The 18593-nt window shown below is 61.7% G+C and overlaps 1 protein-coding gene across 7 annotated transcripts in view; it reads right to left on the reverse strand.

Annotated features, from left to right (window-relative positions):
- JARID2 (jumonji and AT-rich interaction domain containing 2) overlaps nucleotides 1-18593 on the reverse strand; it is a 259185-nt gene that overhangs the window by 4060 nt on the left and 236532 nt on the right. For 6 of the 7 annotated variants that reach the window (XM_072729081.1, XM_072729083.1, XM_072729078.1 and 3 more), the window contains 11 exons: nucleotides 16647-17730; nucleotides 13271-13773; nucleotides 10141-10233; nucleotides 8370-8488; nucleotides 8212-8282; nucleotides 6712-6826; nucleotides 4442-4547; nucleotides 3463-3645; nucleotides 2921-3051; nucleotides 2429-2612; nucleotides 719-826 (listed from right to left, as the gene is read on the reverse strand). In XM_072729081.1, coding sequence (XP_072585182.1) covers nucleotides 719-826; nucleotides 2429-2612; nucleotides 2921-3051; nucleotides 3463-3645; nucleotides 4442-4547; nucleotides 6712-6826; nucleotides 8212-8282; nucleotides 8370-8488; nucleotides 10141-10233; nucleotides 13271-13773; nucleotides 16647-17730 — 2697 coding nt within the window. Of the gene's footprint in view, nucleotides 1-718; nucleotides 827-2428; nucleotides 2613-2920; nucleotides 3052-3462; nucleotides 3646-4441; nucleotides 6827-8211; nucleotides 8283-8369; nucleotides 8489-10140; nucleotides 10234-13270; nucleotides 13774-16646; nucleotides 17731-18593 lie in introns of those variants that run through there. The other variant, XM_072729084.1, reaches the window with a different exon arrangement.

An 18593-nucleotide genomic window follows, 5' to 3' on the forward strand; every position in this document is an offset into this window, starting at 1 on the left:
TGCTGAAAGAGGCCTCCGGGCTTCTGCTCAGAAGCCTGCGTGAGGACAAGCAGGGCCTGGTCTCGTGTGCTCCGGGGACAGGGAGGCCCTCCGGGTGCTGGTGGCACCCATGCCCAGGCGCCCACAGAGCCCACCCCAACCTGGGGCCGGCCGGCACAGGGGCCCCAGATGTCAGCCGGGGTGCGGGAGTCTCACCGCACCCCCCGCCTCGGCTGGGGACCGGGGAAGGGCTGATTCATCTCGTGTCTCAGAGGCCCCGCGGGGCTTCAGGGGGAAGGTGCTCTGGCCCCAGCCCCGTCCCCCCACAGCAGGCAGCTCTGAGGCCCTACCCCCCAGCGCAGTCATGGCTGCTGGCGGACGGCCCAGGACCCGAGGGAGGGAGACGAGGCCCGGCTGTCCCCCAGGTCCGTCTGTCCCGTGGTGGGGGCGCAGGTCGGCACCCAGCCCTGGCGGCACCATCCCTTGTTTCCCAGGCCAGCCCCCGGGCCCTGGACACAGGTCCCTGGGACGCGGAGCCAGGGTGGCCACGGAAGCGGGGGCCAGGCTGCCGTGAACAGGAAGAGGAAACCCCCCATGACACAAGGTCCATCGAAGTAAAAGGCTTTTCTGGTTGGGGTTCGTGGGCTCCTCCAGCTCCGGCGGACACAGGCTGCCCCAGGCTCCGGCCGCAGCAGGCCTGCCGCACCGACGCAGGGCCTGGGGCGCGCCGCGGACTGACCTCGTCGTAGCGGTACATCAGCTTCAGGCCTCGGCAGGACTTCTGCTTCTCCACGTGGCGCAGGGCGCACTCCAGACAGAACACCACGTTCTCGTTCTCCTGCACGACCTGCGGGGACAGCGGGCCTGAGGGCCGGGGCAGAACACCTGCCAGGCGGGGGCCTCATGCCCCTGCGAGGTCCTGGGCTCCCGGGCCGAGGGGCGGCAGGCGGGCCGGGCTGTGCAGGGCCGCTGGTTTGCGGGGGGCCCTCGCCCCGCCCCCCAGTCCTGGCCTCCAGAGAAGGGAAGGCGCTGCCTCCACACGCGTCTCCAGACGCATGGGGTTGACGTGCGCGTCCAGAAAGACGCGGGGGCAACACCTGGCTGCCCCAACAAGCTGTAGGAGTGAGGAGCCAACACCGACAGGAGGAAACCCATCACCTTTTAAGGACACTTGGCTCTCACAGAAAGACACAAAACCCAGGAAACTAACAAAAATACCAGCCTGTTACTCATCCCAGCAACAGAAATCATAACATAACATCTATTTTCTACCTGCAAGTTCAGGATGGGGATGGCTTGTGCCTTCTCACGACCGGTCAGGCTGGCGGGAAACGCCTGGGGACAGCTGCAGCCCCCCCTCCCCGCCCCCCGTCTCCAGGACGCCCGAGAACAAGCCCCAGGAACAGGCCGGTGCCCCGCGCAGGGTCATGACCGCGCCTTCCAGGCTCACGGTCCCGGCGGAGGGTCCCCATCCCGACACAGGCCTGCGGGGGCTTTTGCCAGTGCCGCTCACAGAACAGCTCTAAGATCGGGGGACATGCTAGTGACCTCCTTGCCTAGGAACGTGGCTCTCGATTTACCTTTTTAAAACTACCTCGGAAAACACACGCCGGGCAGAAGCAGCCACAGGCCGTCCTGGACTCGAGATTACATCGTGAGGGGCCACAGGGCTCAAAACACCCTCGGGCTGAGATGCAGGGAACGCACCCACCTCCGCATCACGGCATCACCACGGCTCGGGCTCCACGCCCACAGCTGGGCCTAGGCACCCAGCACAACGCCTGTGTGGGCAGAGGGCGCCCACCGGCTCCCGCCCTGCCCTGACCGCTGTGCTGAGGGGGAGGACGCGGAGCGCGGGGCGGCCGGCAGCTGCGGCCCCCACAGTGCCCACTGCACAGAGGACCAGGCGGGGACGAAAAATAGACATTTGAGCCCAGGCTCTACTGAGTGCAGAGCAGAGACCTCAAGAGTCCCCATCTGTGTGCACGATGGGACCCCCGTGCCCCGCCCCGCTCACAGGTCCTCACCCCAGAATGTCAGAAGGGGGCCACATCTGGAGACGGGGCCTTTGGAGAGGCCACTGAGGTACACGGCGGCCCTAGGGCAGGCCTCGTCCCATCAGGACACCGTCCTCACAAGAAGTCACGACAGCGGCACACGTGCCAGTCGAGGACGGAGCCTCTGAGGGCACCGCAGGCCAGCCCCGGCCCCGGCCCCCAGAGCGGAGAGCCCCCGGCCGCCCGAGCTCCGGGTATGGACTTGGCCATGGCATTGGCGGACGAACGCGGGTTCCCCCTCCTGCCAGCCTTCGGGCTTGACGGGCAGCAGCCACAGCAGCTGGGCCGGCCGGGCATGGGTGGAGGCGCCGCGTGAGCCCCGAGCCCCGACCCGTGGCTGCACCTGCTACGGGAGCACACGTGCCCCGCCAAGGCCCAGCCCCCAGGCTCACCATGGACAGGTAGCACAGGTGCTGGCAGACCTGACACCTCCTCTCCGACGTCTCCAACTGCAGCCACTTTCGAGGCTTTTTCTTGCCATCCGCCATGGCGCCGTTGCTGTCGTGGCTGCCGTAGCGGGCGGACGAGTGGAGGCCGGCCTCGAACAGCTGCCGCCGCTGCCGCAGCTCCGTATCCCTGCGCACAGAGCGGGGCAGGTGTCGGGGTGGGACCGGGACATCGTGCGCCTGGGCCTCTGGGAGGCGGCGCTACAGCCCATCCACCCTGGGGCTCCTCCGACGCCCCGCACTCAGCCGACCCAGGGACGGGTGGCAGCAGGGGGGCGGCACCGCAGCGCCCGGAGACCGCTGCCCTCCTTCCCTCTGGAGGCTGCCCTCCTGCCTCCTCCCTGCAGGTCAGCACTTCTGACCTGGAGCCTCAGGCCTCCGGAGGGAGAGGGAAGGGGAGCCAAGCCCTTGCTCCCCCCAGAGGGGACCCCGTATTACCTGAGCTCATCCAGAAGGGCGGAGATGGTACTGAGAGTGGGGCCATTCTCCTTCTTCGCTTCCGCTTGTGCAATCTGGTAGAGTAACTTCTCCATGGAGAATGGCTTGGCTATATGGCGACGCTTCATTTCCTGGAAGGGGTGGTCGCGGGGCCTTATTAGGGCGGCTGTCTGCCCTCCTTTGGATGGTCGGGGCGGCGGGCTCGCTGAATTCCCAAACCCTGAATTCCACATGGGTCCAAAGCAACTGAAAACCCTACAACCGTCCTGTCTGCCGGCTGGGAGGTCGGCACCAACAGCAGGAAAGCCCTCTGGAGTGGGCACACGCTTCCTGCCAGGGCACATTCCCCTTAACTCCTCGTGTGATGCCTTCCTGCTGCCGGGTACAGGTCACAGAACCCAGAACCTGTCAGATACTGACTCTCCCCTTCCCTAGAGAGACCCCTGCTGCCCGGGAGAGCCCTCGAAGGAGGTCCTGAAACTCCACGTTCCCTCCAAGCAGACCGGTGAGAGCTGCGCTGGCGTGCGCTGGCCCAGCCCTACCTTGGCCGTCTCGAAGCCCATACTTGTCCACTGGGTGGTGGCGAAGTGCACGGTCTCGGAGACGCTGTAGCCGCAGCACACTTTGGACACAAAGGAGCCCGGGAAGCAGACGACAAACTGGCCACTCTGCTGCACGGTCCTGTGCACCTTGATCCCCTCCTTGCACAGCACCTCCGGGGAGATCTAGGGGCACAGGCTGGGCTCAGGAGCACCCCTGGCTGTCGCCCCCTGACCACCGCCCACGGAGCCCCCCCCCCCACCTCTGGTACAGCCCTGCGGCCACCCCAGGACACAGCCCATCCCCGGCAGGCGTGTCCGCACACACACCTGTTCTCCAGGGGGACCTTCAGGGCTTAAGAAGGGGCGTGCGTGCCAGGACCTAAATTTAATGTAAAGGTCTGGTTCTCCTTTAGGAAAGACACGTAATTCCCAAAAGAAGAACAAGGCTCTAAGTTGATCCTGGTGCAAGAGAGTCACAGTCACTGTGACTACACAGCCCGGTGCCCACATGGCATGGCAGGGTTGGCACGGGGTAAGTTCACCCCAACCAGGGGGCCACAGGGTGGCCTCAGGGCCCAGAACACAGCCCAAGGCCAGACTCCCAGGGACTTAGCAGGCCCAGGACTTCCCGCGAACACAGTCAGAAGCCTTCACGTTCGCTTCTGTGGTGCTGAGCGCTCCCGGCCAGTGGGCCGGCCAGCCTGGCTCCCCACAGCTGGGTGCCCCAGGACACCCCGTCCTCCACGTACAACACAGCAGGCCCTAAACGGAGGCCAAGGCCCCCAGGACGAGCCTTGAACCCTGTCATCTGAGGAGAGAGCTTCCCCAGTTTGACTTTCAGGACAGAGGACATTTCCCAGTGTCCTCTTTGCCTCTGAAGGGCAGGTGGGCACGGAGAGTGACTTTCTCCAACAGCCCCGAGTCCCGGCTCCGCCCAGACGCTTGCCCCCGGGTCCGCAGCCGCAGCAGCAGGCCCTACCATGACGTTGCTCTCCAGCATCTGCAGCCCTGGGGTACCATTGGCCTGCAGCAGCGTGTGCACCACGTCTTCGAGCTTGTTCTCCTCCTCAGCAGGAATGCAATACCTGGGACGTTGGGAAACACGGGCAGAGCAGAGCCTTGACAAGGACCCTCTGCCCAGGGAGCTTGTGCTGGGCGCCCCACACCCTCCCCCCAGGGAGACGACCAAGCCCAGGCCTGCAACTGCATCCCCCTGCGTAGTCCAATGGCAGCGGCAGCGGGCGACTCGCTCCTCTTGTGCAGAGCTGACCTACGTGCGAGCCAAAAACACCTTCACGCCCAAACCAGACGTTTAGAGCGCCCAATGAATCAGAGGCACACACACACGTGCAAACTCCACCAGCCTCTGCTAAGGGCTCTAAAGCTGCGGGGACGTGCGGGTCCAGGCAGCTGATCCCCCCGGAGGGGCCTCACAGGACTCGGTGCACCCAGGACACGCAGGCCCCGGTGCACCGAGGGAGCCGTGGCCAGAGCCCAGCACCGCGAAGTGGGACGGGGCCAGGCCAAGGTGGGGACAGCGAGGAGCCTTCTGGCTGCACCGAGGAGCTGGCAGGGATGACGAGGGGAGGCTGGCGCTGTGGGCAGACCGTAGGAGAAGAGCCTGGGCCCGGCCCGTGTCGCGGGGAGCGCGGAGCTGTCGCCAGTGGCCCACGAGGGCCACACTCCTGGAGCGGCCTGACCAGGCCACAGGCCGACGAGGACATTGACCTCCAGTAAAAATCGAAGCCGCATGACAGCCAGGAGGCTCGTGTCACCAGTCACTGCCCACCCACAAAACCAGCTGCAAACTTCCACCTTCCCACAGGCCATCGGCGCGGTCGGCGGCAGGGAGATCGATACTCAGAGGCCAGACACTGGCCTCAGCTGCCGAGTACAGGGGCGGCCCGGCACCATAGTCACATTTCCTACACATGCTTATGTCACTTCAATGCCAGTGTATCCTGTCCTGATCTGTGCCCTAAATCCGGGGTTTCTAACCTAAAGGACAGGTTTCCAGAAAAACCACACGCCAAGTTGTCTGATCAGATCTCTTACTCATCAGTGGGGTTTCCAGGGATGTCTTCCAAAGGCTGACGTTTCCCTACCTCTAACTCAGGGTCGGGCAGGCGGGATGGACGCATGAGCCCGGCAGCTCACCCCCGACCCTGTGGAGTGGGGCTGGTGTGGAACTCCATGGAACCCCATGGAACCCCAGGCCGTGCCAGGTGTTGCCAGAGAAGCTTGTCCGCTGGGAACAGCAGGCCTGGCACGGCCCCAGGCCACCCGCTCAGCCTTCCTGGCCCAGCAGCCACTCACAGTCTCCCCCTTGATGCTAAGGACCCCCCTTCCTAGGTGGGGCAGCCCCCACGGGGGTCCCTCAGCCCTGGACCAGGCCTCTGCACTGAGCCCACATATGGCCCGAGGGCAGGGAAGTCATGATGCCCAGGCTGCTGCAGACACGGCCCCTCAACAGACAACATAAGTCGTAAGACTGTTGTTCTTTAATAACGGCTGCTCGCCCTGTCAGGACAGCAAATGCAGTTATGGGGGACGGATGAGGTGTTCCTGTCCCATCAGATGACAGGGCAGCCTGCTATCTGCTGTCATGTCCTATCTGCCACCAGGAAGGAAGGGCTGGGGGAGCCAGCTGCAGCCCAGGATGCACAAGGGCTGCCAGGTGAGGGTCCGAGGTGAGCACCCAGGCAGTAGCAGGAAAAACCCGGGTCTCTCCACAGCAGAGCCCCCCTCCCAGTGGCACCCAGTCTGCAGCATGGTGGGTCAGAGGACTGACTACATGGGACGCTGAAAATAATCCCACACGAGGCCCGAGAGGGACTGTTTACGCTGGGGGGGAGGGGGGAGGGGGACACAGTGAGCACTACTGGCCACCTCTCTGCAACACCCTAAGGGTTCTCACCCTGACATGGTACAAAGTCCTAAGCCACCACCACCAAGTGATGCCCTAGAGGAAAAACCAAGGGTAAGCAGGCAGCTGGCAGAAGGAACAGAAACAGCGAGAAGCACCTGAGAAGATGCTCAACCCGGCTCACCGTGCCAACGCTGCAAGCCTCATACACCTCGCCACCTCCGGCGCTTCCCACAGAGCTAAGAAATCCTGGGAGCCCTGGGCCAAGCCATGTGGGCAAGGCCTGAGGGCGTTCCGCTGCCAAGGGAGGGGCGGCCTCAGGAACTCTCCAGAATCTTCGCCCACCTGTCCGCCCCCAGGCGCCCCGCGGCCGGTGTACTCACCAAATGCAGTCAGCACCAGTGTGTAAGTAGTCAATATAGGGAAGGTGGTTTTGGTCTCGAGACCAGCATGAGGTAGAAAAGACCATGCCAATGTTTAGCCAGGGAATTGTCACTCCTGCAGGGGGAGAGAAAGGCATTAGGAGGACGGCACCAGGGTGTGTGGGTGGGGGCGACGGGAAATCACTGCCTGCTTCCCACGCAGGGAGGACAGACGGACACAGGACTTGAGATCAGGGGACACAGGTGAGAAGACAGTACTGGCTCCCCCCTGCCTGCTTTGCAGGTAGGAAGCCAAGGTTCCAAAAGAGTGCTGAACACCTCTCAGGGGCGCCTGGGGGCTGCAGCGTCTGCCTTCAGCTCAGGTCCTGATCCCGGGGTCCTGGGATCGAGCCCCATGTTGGGCTCCTGCTCAGCAGAGAGCCTGCTGGAGATCCTCTCCCTCTGCTGCTCCCCCGAGCATAAATAAATAAATAAGATCTTTAAAAAAAAAAAAAAAAAAAGACGACCCCTTAATCTGAGTTAAGTTGGGAAGCAAGATGGCCCCAGGAGCAGGACCACGATGATCGCTATCAGCCACCAGCCCACGCCATAGCCGCTAAACCTCAGGACAGAGAACGGACCCGCCAACCTGGACCCGGGCGTGCGCTGGCCGAGGAAGCACAAAACCCTGCCGCGTGTGGGAGCCTTGGGGACTCAGCCGCCCCCATCGTGTGCAGGGCCCAGACCACCTTTCCCAGGGGACCAGCCCTCGGGGACCACGACGCCCAGAACACCTGCTATCCCTACCATCCTCCACAATCAAATGCCCTACGGCGTCGGGACATTAGCTTTGAAAACCAATTCAAGATGAGAAGCTGGCACCGAGCATCTCCCAGCACCTAGACTCTACCGTCTGGTTCGCCTTTCCACATGTTCACGGACGTCAACCGACCCAGATCTCGCTTTTTCTAAAGACCAATGTTTCCAATACACATGCTCTACACCATACCCTGTCCCGTCTGGTCACGTGGGCTGGTGCCTGCTGGGCCAGCTGCCCAAGGCACAGCCTCAGGACCCCAGAGACCGCAGCCACATCGGGGCACTAGGGCGCCATCAGTTGAGCATCCACCTCTCAGTTTCAGCTCAGGTCACGATCTCAGGGTCGTGGGATCAACCCCCATGTTGGACTCTGCACTCAGCAGGGAGTCTGCTTGGGGTTCTCTCCCCCCCCCCCCCCCCCCCCCCCCCCCGACTCTGCTCCTCTTCTTTCTCTTAAAAACAAGAACAAACGGGCATTCCGGATGGCTCGGCGGTTTAGTGCCGCCTTCGGCCCAGGGCGTGATCCTGGGGAGCCGGGATCGAGTCTCATGTCGGGCTCCCTGCATGAAGCCTGCTTCTCCCTCTGCCTCTGTCTGTGCCTCTTTGTGTGTGCGTGTTTCTCATGAATAAATAAATAAAAATCTTAAAAAAAAAAAAAAAAAAAAAGAAAAAAGAACAAGACGGCGGCCAGAGCAGGCTTACCAGGTACAGCACCGAGGTGACGCAGGATGGATCCTGTGTTATTGGGGAGGACGGTGAGGTTCCATCCGTGCCTGCAGAGGAAAGCAGACGGGCATCACAGACTGGGAGGAAGGGCCCCATCTGGTCCCCAGAACGCAGACAAGAGCGTCCCACGTTACCTTGAAAACGGTTCTGACTTCCCCACAGGGAACCCGCTGCCGTGCGTATTCGTGTCGACCTTGCCGCAGTGCACGGCCACGTGGCAGTCCTTCTCTTCCACTAACCTCCAGTACTCTTGCTGTGGGGAGAGGAGACGCCCAGTTAGCAGCCACGCCGCACACATGCCACGGGGGTGCCCACATGCCATGGAGGGGCCCACCACACGACAGCCGCCGAGAGCCCCCAGCAGAGCACAGGGCAGGATGGCAAGGATCAGTCCCCTCGGGGGTCCGTCCCCAGAACCGAGGAGGGGCTCGAGTGGATTTCTGTACGCCTTGTTCACAGCAGCCCTGCTCACGAAAGCCACACATGAGAGCAGCCAGGGTGCTCGGGTGAACAAGATCCATACGACAGGGGGCCCAGCCTTCCAATGGAACAATGTTCTTCACTCGTGCTTTTGCCCACGGACAAACCCTGAAGGCCTCACTCTCTGGGAAATAAGCCAATCACACAACAGGACAAGTGCCACATGGTTGCACGTATGTCAGCAGAGTCAGAGGGAACAAACGCTGGCAGTGGGGGGGTTAGTGTTCAACGGCCACAGGGAACAAGCTATATGTCCTTCGTGCCACACACGGGAGCAAGCCCAGTGGCCCCGGGCGACCCCACGGCACACTCCCTCCACCTCTTCACCCCACGGAGTCCCATCCCTTTCTGCTGTCTCCCACAAAAGCCACAAGCACTCTGGAAGCCACGGTGACAGCCACATGTGTCCCAGATTCGGGGCCCAGCGGACAACGTGGCTGATGGGACATGGCTGGGGTGGGGACAGTGCAAAGCTGGGGCAGGGCAGGGGTCAGGCCATGGTGTGGTATTCAAAGGGGGCGCCCAGGGTAGGGAGCTGGGGAAGCCTGTGCAGATCAGAGACCTAAAGCCTAAGGGAAGCAGGACACTGGAGGCCAAAATGAGACAAGGCGTCCCCCTAACTGGGAAGCCTGAGCAGCAGGGTAGCCGCTCCTGCCCTGGGCTTGGAATGGGTGCGGCCCGAGGTGTGGCTCCACATGGCCGCGGGGAAGACGGGCGTCCTGGTTTGACCTGGCCTGTCCAGGGACTGTGCGCACGGCCCACCCCAGGAAGCAGCGCCCTCGTGGTCAGCACAGGCGAATCCAGGAGAGGTGGCACACGCTCCACGACTCGGAGGCACGGTGGGAATCCTGTCTGCCGGTGGCTGCCCAGGCCCGGCCACAGGAGCTCGGCTTCCCTCCCTGGCAGCTGGAAGCGCACCCGGGCCCAGCGGGGCACTGGCCGGTGGAGGCAAGCAACAGATCGGGTCCCTGTCCTGCAGCAGCCCTCCCAGAAACCCCCTCGTTGGTCTGGGCACAGAAGTGCTCCCTGTCCTTCCAACCTCACACGAACTCCGAGAACACAGTTGGCAGAAACACAAAAATGGCAATCTGCCAACCCCATTAAAAAATAGAGGAGAAAACGCACAACTGTGGTTTCCAGGGATTCCAAACATTCTCTTGCATAACACACGGACAGGGTGAGGAGTGGCCACTGGCAGGGGACGTGCCGGGAGCTCACTCCCGACTCTGCAGCTTGGGGACCCCGGCTCGGCCCCCAGGGGAGGCCGGGGAGGCGCGCCCTCCCCAGTATGTGCCCTCCGCCTCCGAACGAGTTCAGGTTTGGGCATAGCTGGTCCGCTGGGTGTCAGCCACCAACGACGACCCTGACCCCTCGGACTCAGCGCAGTGCCCTTCCCACCCGGGGGCATGGCCCCGACACACTCACCTCGATTTCAGCCGGGGCAGGCTCCTTGCTAAAGCACATGTTCATGATATTTCTTGCTGTTCGATAAAAAGTCGTTAAAGAAACAGACCTTCCCTGAAAAGAAAACAAAGACAAGAGAGTAAAGCGAAAGAAACCGAGCTGTGCCCCAACCCCAAACGAGGCCGCACCCTGTCTCTGCGCTTCCCCAGGACCATGGGCTGCTCTGCGTCCCGAGCTGACGTGAGCACAGAAGGCAGGAAAACGCTCTGGGGAGGCTCCTCGGTGCCGACCGAAGGACCCGCCGCCCTTGCAGCACCAGCAGCAGACGGGCCCGACCCAGCAGAAACGGGGCACACCCGGCTTTACGGGGAAGTGGGCAGAGACCCTTGGTTTTTACCCCATGTGCGCAGCAGGAGGGATGGAGGCAGGGGACAAAGCAACAGCATCCACATGGGTGGGGGCCCAGGCAGAGCTGGGGGCGTGCAGGTCAGAGCGTGGGCCCTCCACACCCCAAGTCCCCGGCCACCAGAAAGCCAGCCGGATGCGCAGCCTCCTCTGGTGGAGGGGAACCCACGCACTGGCCCGTCAGCCCTGCACACCTGGAGGGACAACACCCAGCACCCCGCCCTCCACCTAGGGTATCCGCGACGACGTGCTCACACGATCCAACAGCTACCTTCTACTCTGGGAATTCCAGCTTTGGTCCCCATTTTCACCTACCACTGAGGGGAGCTTTCATTTCACAGAGGTAAGCCCCATGACACTTGGGCTGTGCTTGGCCAAGCGCATCTGCCCCTTGATGGCAGAGATGTCCACTGAGCACCTACTGTATACCAGGCCCGGTTCTAGCGGCTGGACATGGAGCACTGCTCAAGCAGACAGTATCTCTGGCCTGTGCAACGCAGCCCGGAGGCAGTTAGTGAGGGCCGTGAGCCAGAAGCAGAGTGACAGGAGCGGCAGCAGAGGGTGGCTTTCACCGGAGGCAGTCAGGGAACGTTGTCCTCATGAGGTGACCCTGGAGCACCCCCATAAAAAGTAATGGGCTTAGACCAGGTGGCGTGTCCTCCTTGCGTTTGGAAGGGCAGTCAAAGCAATCGGCACAGAATTTCTGGCATCTACTTTTGCTTCTCAGCACTGAAAGTGACCGCTTGGGGTTCTAACTAAGTGAAAGAGCTTCCACACATGGCCAAACTTCTCGACACATTGTTCGTTACACGGTAAGAACCTAACCACCAGAAGGGGCATGACTGACTCCGCCATCAACTAAAAGCAGAGCGCCTGGAATTCGGGAAGACACCCGGCACACGAGGGCCAATGCCCCCAGGGCCTGAAGGACCTCCAGAACCGCAAGCTCCCCTCCCAGGCCCTTGGCGTGCACACGCTGCTGCTGACCTCACCACAGCCAGGCTGCCGCCAGGGCCGAGCGCCACCAGGTTGTGATGAACCCGAATATGATCAATTACAGGACACGTTTCCACAAAAACTCTACTCAGATTTGCCTCATTCTCATAGAATTGTCCTTAAATAAAAAGCAACAGGGATGCCTGGGTGGCTCAGTGGTTGAGCATCTGCCTTCAGCTCAGGGCGTGATCCCCGGGTCCTGGGATCGAGTCCTACATCAGGCTCCTTGTGGGGACCCTGCTTCTCCCTCTGCCTGTGTCACTGCCCCTGTGTGTGTGTGTGTGTGTGTGTGTCTCATAAATAAACAAAATCTTAAAAATAAAGTTAAAGAAGTGAAAACTGTATTTCTTGAGTTGGCAGCTATTCAGTCACCGGACTTATCGAAGGCCTTCAATAGAAAAGAGCTTCTCGTGCAAGCATCCAGGAAACACTCAACACATGCTCCTGAATTTACTCTTTGCCCCTTCTTTTCCCTTATCATAAAATACTGAGGTATATAAAGGTGCTGGCAGCCACTGCCCAGCCCCAGGGTCCCTGAGGGGCAGTGCCAGGCCATGACAACAGGGGACAGAGCACAGGAGATGGAGCCCTGCTGGGTCTAGGAGGGGAAGACCCTTTGTCTAAGCAAGCGGGCTTAGATCCTTCTAGAAAGGAGCACAGGAAATAGAGCCAAGAAGAAAAATAAGCGTGGCCAAGGGCAGCCGGAGCTGTGACTTCCCGTGTGCTCAGAAAGAGAGGACCGGGACCCAGAGGCAAGTCCAATTTCCCAGGCTTCTGTGTGGGAACGAGGCCCAGGTCAACTCCTCCAGGCAGGGACGGGGCCAGCGCTGGCCTGGAGGTGGTGACAGGGATGCGGGCAGTGTTGGGGGGGGGGGGGGGGGGGGGGGGAGCCTAACCCACGGCAGGCTGTGTACTGCCCCATGCGCTGCTGCCAGGCCAGGCTCCAGGTGGATGCGGCTCGCTGGGTGCAGGTCCTCCAAGGACACCCCCTCCCGGTAATCCCACTCCGGGGTCACTGGGGTGATTTCTGCAGACACCTCTAGCGAGGGTCACAGCAGGGCTCTGCTCACCATGCCGGGTGTCCTGCTCCCCCTGGGGGGTGGGCTGCCCCGAGGCAGGAGCTTCTGAGGACCAGGAGCACTGCACTGTGCCGTGGCAGTGCTGGGGAAGACCGTAGCCACGTTCCTGTGTCCCGCCTCCCCGCAGCCACACACTGGGGACACCCACACCCATCACCGTGTCAGAAAGGACCGGGCACAGCCAGGCGCTGGGAAGCTGCTCAAACCCGGGCAAGGAGGCCAAGGAGGCAAGTGTTCCAAGCCCAGAGGATCTGGCTGCACTGGGCAGCTCCCTCTACCGGGACGGGCTGGGGTGCTCGGAGGGCCAGGCTCGGCCCAGGGGTACCTGCACCCAAGCCAGTGCGTGCCTGCACGTGGGCACACACGCACCCAGGCACACACAGTTCGTCTCGTGCAAAGGAAGCCTGAGGCCTAGAGCCGGCCAGCGGCTCAGTGCAGTCGCTGCTGGACTGCCGCCATCAGGGGCCCCTGGCCTCCCGCCTGCCCAACAGCGACCCAGGAGACGGCTGCTCCCTGTTCAGGGCCGCAGACCTGGTGCTTCCAGCCAGGGAACTCCACCCAGCGGCCAGCCCCCCCCCCCCCCCCCCCCCCGCCCTGCCCCACCTAGCAAACCCCCCCGCCCCTGCCCTGCCCAGGGGCCAGCCTCCCTCCTGCCCCTGTGGGGAACCCACCTTGTATATGCACTTGTGGAAGTCACTGAGGACACCTTTGTCCTCCTCCTCCTCTCGCGCCACTTCCTTTTCCTGAGCAAAGAGTCGCCGCCGGCCGGTCTTGAGCTGGGCCGGGCCCACCTCTTTGAGCTTGGTGCGGAAGCCGTTCCTGTGGGCCACGCCGTTGATGAGGCCATTCTTGGGCTCGAAGCGGGGCAGGGGGTGGAACTTGTTGTAGTCGTGCTCCGTGTGGCCCTCCAGGGGCCCCTTCCGCTTCTCCAGGATCTCCTTCTCCATCAGCACCTCCTTCTCCAGCCGGCGGTGCTCCTCAGGAGACAGGGAGTCGTAGGAGAGCAGGTACTGGCAGTAGGCTTCCTGGAGCTTGGCCAGCCGGTCCTGGGCGGTTTTGGGGATGCGCAGCATGTCTGCTAGTTTGTTCCATTTTTTGAGGTCAGTCACTTGCTGCATGCCGCCCATCTCGTTAATCAGCCGGAAAAAGCAGGCCAGGTCGAGCTCGCAGCCTCCTGGGATGGTGAGGGGACAAAGCACAGGGACAGTCAGCCAAATGGACCACCAACGAGACCTCCCTCGTCTGACTGGCAAGTCCAGGGATGCCCACTGTGTGCCAGGTGGCTTCAGGCCCTCGAGGAGCTCAGCCTGCAGAGATGGGATGGGGACAGGCCAGGGCGCTAGGGAGGCAAAAGCCGGCAGTGGGACAGCGGAGCCACAGGGCCTGCCACCGAGGGTGGGACTCAGAGAAAGCGTCCCCAGGGAGTGGAGGTGTGAGTAGAGGCCACAACGGAAGAGGGGGAGGCCTTGCAGATCTGTGGGGATGGGCATCCCAGGGATCCCCCCAGCCCCAAAAGGGGCAGCACAGACATGTGGTGCACCCCCACACACACCCCAGGAGGTGGGGGGAGCCAGAGGAGAGGCAGGGGCTCACCCCTGGAGATGGAGGCAGGGCCTGAGTGGTGCTGCCCCCTGCGAAAGCTATGACGTCAGAAACCAGATGTGTGCAGTATGTGACGTCTGTTCCCATCCTCCCCTACACACACACACACACACACACAATAACTGGTTTTCAATCCCAGTGGATTTCCAGGGCAGGAGGCAGTACTGGAGAGGGCAAGCAGTCTGTCCCTCACCTGCCACCGCCCGCGCACACCGATGGGCCACTTACCTCAGAAGCTAGTGTTCCCCACACCCCTCGGTTAAATCAGAAAACTGTACTAACGCCCCTCCAAATCACACATACCCAAACGCTCACAGAGTGACTCTACGTGGGCCTGGAGAGCAACCTCCCTCTAGACAAGAAAAGGAAGAGCAAAATCTTCCAGAATAGCCGTCCACTGGCTACCAGGCAGTAGACACGTAACAACATGCGAGGGGAGTTAGGTCTTGCAGGGCGTGGGGACAGATGTATTCCCAAAGTGCGGGCAGCCGAGCCCTGGCGGCCTCTGATGGCCGCCTGATAACAGCATCACAGCACAGGGCGGGCTAGACACCGTGGGCAGGACCCCGGGGGGTCTCAGGAGACCAGGGACACAGGTGCGGCAGCTTGATGGCATTAGCTCTGCTCGGTGAAACACCCTGGAGAGGAAGTTCACCTGCCCTGGGCCAGGAAAGGCCAAAGGTTGAGATCCCCTCACTCCCTCCAGGCCTCCAGCTCAAAAACCCAGATATCCGAGGTGGAAGGCCCACTGCCGCACTCGCAGAGGTGGACAGGGAGGCGAGTTGCCCCCGCCAGCCACAGCAGCTCCTGTCACAGGTGGATCAGGAAAGAGGCGATCCAGAGTTTTGTCTTTTTTCTTTGTAGCACCTGGATTGTGTAAGATGTACACTGCCTGGAAGCGCATCATGTTGTGGGCTCCTGCCCTGCACCCACTGGCCCATTCGCAGGGCTGCCAGGCTGCCAAGTGACGAAGTGCCTCCCGCACCCCCTGCTCCCCAAGGGGCTGGGAGCAGACGCAGAGGCAGCCTCCGTCCTGGCAGATTCTGGAAAGCTGCTTCGGAGTGGTTAAGCCCCTTGCTCTGAGGAGCCCAAGCTCAGACCCACGGCCGGAAGCCTCTTCAGTCACAGGCTGGTCCAGCAAACCCCTCCCACTTCTACAGGTGATGACAAGGCCTCACACTTCCGGCAGCAGGAGGAGTGTGAACACACACAGCATGGGGACACGTCCACGCAGCCTCCGGTGTTGCGTGAGAGGGTGCAGGTTAAGACAACCTACTCTGAAGAACAGTTACTGGCTCTCGCTGTGACGTCACCTGATTACCTCACCTGTCCCCAGAAGACCCACGGTCCTCTGGCAGGGTGGGTGGCAGCACCCAGACATCTCACCACAGCGGGGAGGGCCTGGTGCGGCTCCGGGCACACCCAGGGCACAGCCCACACACCTGCTCACAGCCCGGGTCCCACAGCCCCAAGCCATTCCTGACTGTGGACCCCAAACCACGGGTTCTTTAAAATTAAGGGATTCCCACCCAGGTGTGAGTGTGGCAGGCACCTGCTGACAGAACAGACCTCCATCTTGCAGGGAGCCCGACCTTACTGCCAACTCCTGACACTTGGATGGCAGAAATGGCTCATCCCCCGCCTCTGCAAAGTCTGGGGCCTCTGAAATGCCCGTTTCACAGGCCTGGAGCTGAAACACGGAGCTGTGTGACCTTACCCAGCCATCCCCCAAGGAAGCCTGCACTCTGCAGGTCCTGCTCCTCCCCGACAGAGCCTGTGAGTCCTTGGGAAGCAGCAGCAGCAGCAGGGGAAGAAGAGGGACACGGGAGCCTAGGAGGGCCTGTGTGTGGGCTCTGCCTGCGGCCTGGCCCCCACATCTACAGGGATGTTCACTCACACGCCCAGATCCCCACCCCACCCCCCACCCCCGACGTGAGCTCTGCAGTGCTCCCCACACTCAGGAGAAAATTAAGCCCATCCCCTGATCTGTGGTCTCCGAAAGGGCCCCGTTGGTCACCAGAGAAAGTGACACGCAAGGAAAAATGAGGACACAGAAAGAAAACAGGTTGGCCTGTGTCACCCACATGTTCGAGTGCTGAAACCCTAAATCCCAGGGCCCCAGGCGGGGACTGTATCTGGAGGCAGGGTCTTTAAAAAGAAGATGTTAAAATGAAGGGTCAGGGTGGGTCCTCATGCAGTAGGACGGTCATTCTATGACAAGAGGAAGGAACACCAGGAGGGAAGCTCACGTGGGGCCAATAGGGCAGAGACCAGCACCCACACCCCAAGGCCCATAGGCCTCCAGAGAAACCACCCGCTCCAGGCTAGAAGCCGCCAACTAACCTCCCTTGCACCCCGCTTCCCATGGCCTCCTGCATGGGGCCACCCGGGGCCACGGCCCCATCATCCCTCGGGGCCCAAGGACAAGAGCGGCAAGAGCCTCACCTATGAGCGGGAGCTCGTCCATGGTGATGCCCTGAGATCTGAGGTGCTTCTTGATGCAGGCCAGCCGCTGCACGTTGGGGCCCCAGCGCCGGCCCAGCTTGTGGATGTGCTGAATCTGCGTGACAAACCGCATCTCGTCGTTGAGCTTGCACTCGGGCCGCCAGTCTGGAGGGGGGATCACCCTGCACATGCCGTACTTCTCCACCTGAGCGCGGACCGACTCGATGTAGACGAGTGGGTCGTGGAACTCCTTGGCGGACGGCCTGAGCACGGGGATCTCGTCCATGGCCGCCCAGCCGGCCCGGCCGCCCCCCTTCTCAGGCTTGGCCGCCGCCGCTGCCGCCGCCGCCGCCGCCGCCGCCGCCGCCTCGTGGGGCTTGTGCAAGGGCTCCGATTGCGAGGTAGAACGATTTTCACAGGAGGCGCTGTCCGCCTTGCCGTGTGCTTGTCTGCCCGGCGCGTTCTTGCCGGCCGTGGCCCGCTTCGGCCGGTTCCTTTCCAGGCTCCGCTCGGGCACGTCCTTCTTCACGTGCCCGTTGAGCAGGGCCTTCTCCACCGGGGCGGGCGCCGTCGGGGGGGCCGCTGCCGCCTTCCTGCTGGGCGCTTCGGCAGGGCCGGCCGTCCCTTTCATCTTCTTGGGTGGGGACTGCGGCTTCTCTGCCTGCTGTGCCTCTTCCAGTCTCCTCTTGGAGTTCCGCAGCCCCTCCCTCAGCTGCCGCCCCCCCACCTCCTTAGTGCATGACTTTGGGTTCAACCTGCCACTGACCTTGAGGCCATTGACGGCGTGCCCGGTGGACTTGGACGCCCCCCCGAGGGATAGCACCTGTTTGCGGGTTTTTGCATTGCTACTTTCAGTTTTCCCTGAGATTGTGTGGTTGACAGCGGAACTGGGCTTGTGGTGATTGGGTTTGGTTTCCTTGACCAGTTCTCTCTTGGCTTTGGTGTATGTGACAGTCCCCTTAGTCACCGTAGCAGTGTACTTCACAGTTTTGGACGGTGAAGGTCTGACTTCGCGCATCTTTTTGGCACTGGTTGCACTTGTACCCAGAGATGACATTCGAGTGACTCCATTTACCTTCGAAACCTGGGAGGCAGCAGGACAAGCAGAGGGAGGGACAAGAGAAGAATTAGTAGGACTTATGGGGAAGCAAACCGAGCCGGTCGCCTGCCCTCGCATAGAGGAGTCCCCGCCGAGAACTGAAGCCCGACAGACTCAGGTCTCAGAACCTTTGTGCAAGCACATGCCGCCCGCCCCCTATGCCCGCAGCACAGTTTCCTTAGCATTCCTGTTAAAAGGCTCTTCCAGAAAATCAATGTTTCACGATGACGACCTGTCCACTCACCTGCCAGTCACCTGTCACAGGTTAAGGACATTTACAGTAGCAAACCGCTGCCCATTTAGGAGAAGCAAGGGGGATGCACACACATCCTCTGCCCTCCAAGAAAAGACAGGTCTGCCATTCTGTGTGCTCCACAGAACAGCATGCTCTGCCTGCAGAATTTTTAAATCCATGGGCTAAATAAGGAAGGCAACCAAAATACCATAGAAAGAAAAGAACAAGAGCACTCATGTGGCCCAGCTCCCATGCAGGTCACAGGGCAAGCCCAGGCACGTGGCTGCCAGCGGCTGGCATCTGCATATCCCATGGTCTTTGAGATTGGGCCCCGTGGAGCAGGGATGCATCCCTAGTTCTGCAGCCAAGCAAAATATGCCCTCCCTCTCCTGCACGAACGGTTCCTGTGTTCCCACCCTCCACAAACTCCACATTCAGCACTCCGGGAACAGTGTGAACCAAGCAGCCTCTCCGCACAGCTGGACTCGGTGGAAATTCTGTGACACACACGTCACCTGTGTCAGAGCGAAAGCAGAGACTGAGGGGCGGACACCAGAAATGTGTAATTTCCAGAAGACAAGGAAGGGCCCAGCCAGGAGCTGCTGCTGGGTGT

The sequence above is a fragment of the Vulpes vulpes genome, chromosome 12 (genome assembly GCF_048418805.1).
Source record: "Vulpes vulpes isolate BD-2025 chromosome 12, VulVul3, whole genome shotgun sequence".
NCBI classification, from domain to species: domain Eukaryota; kingdom Metazoa; phylum Chordata; class Mammalia; order Carnivora; family Canidae; genus Vulpes; species Vulpes vulpes.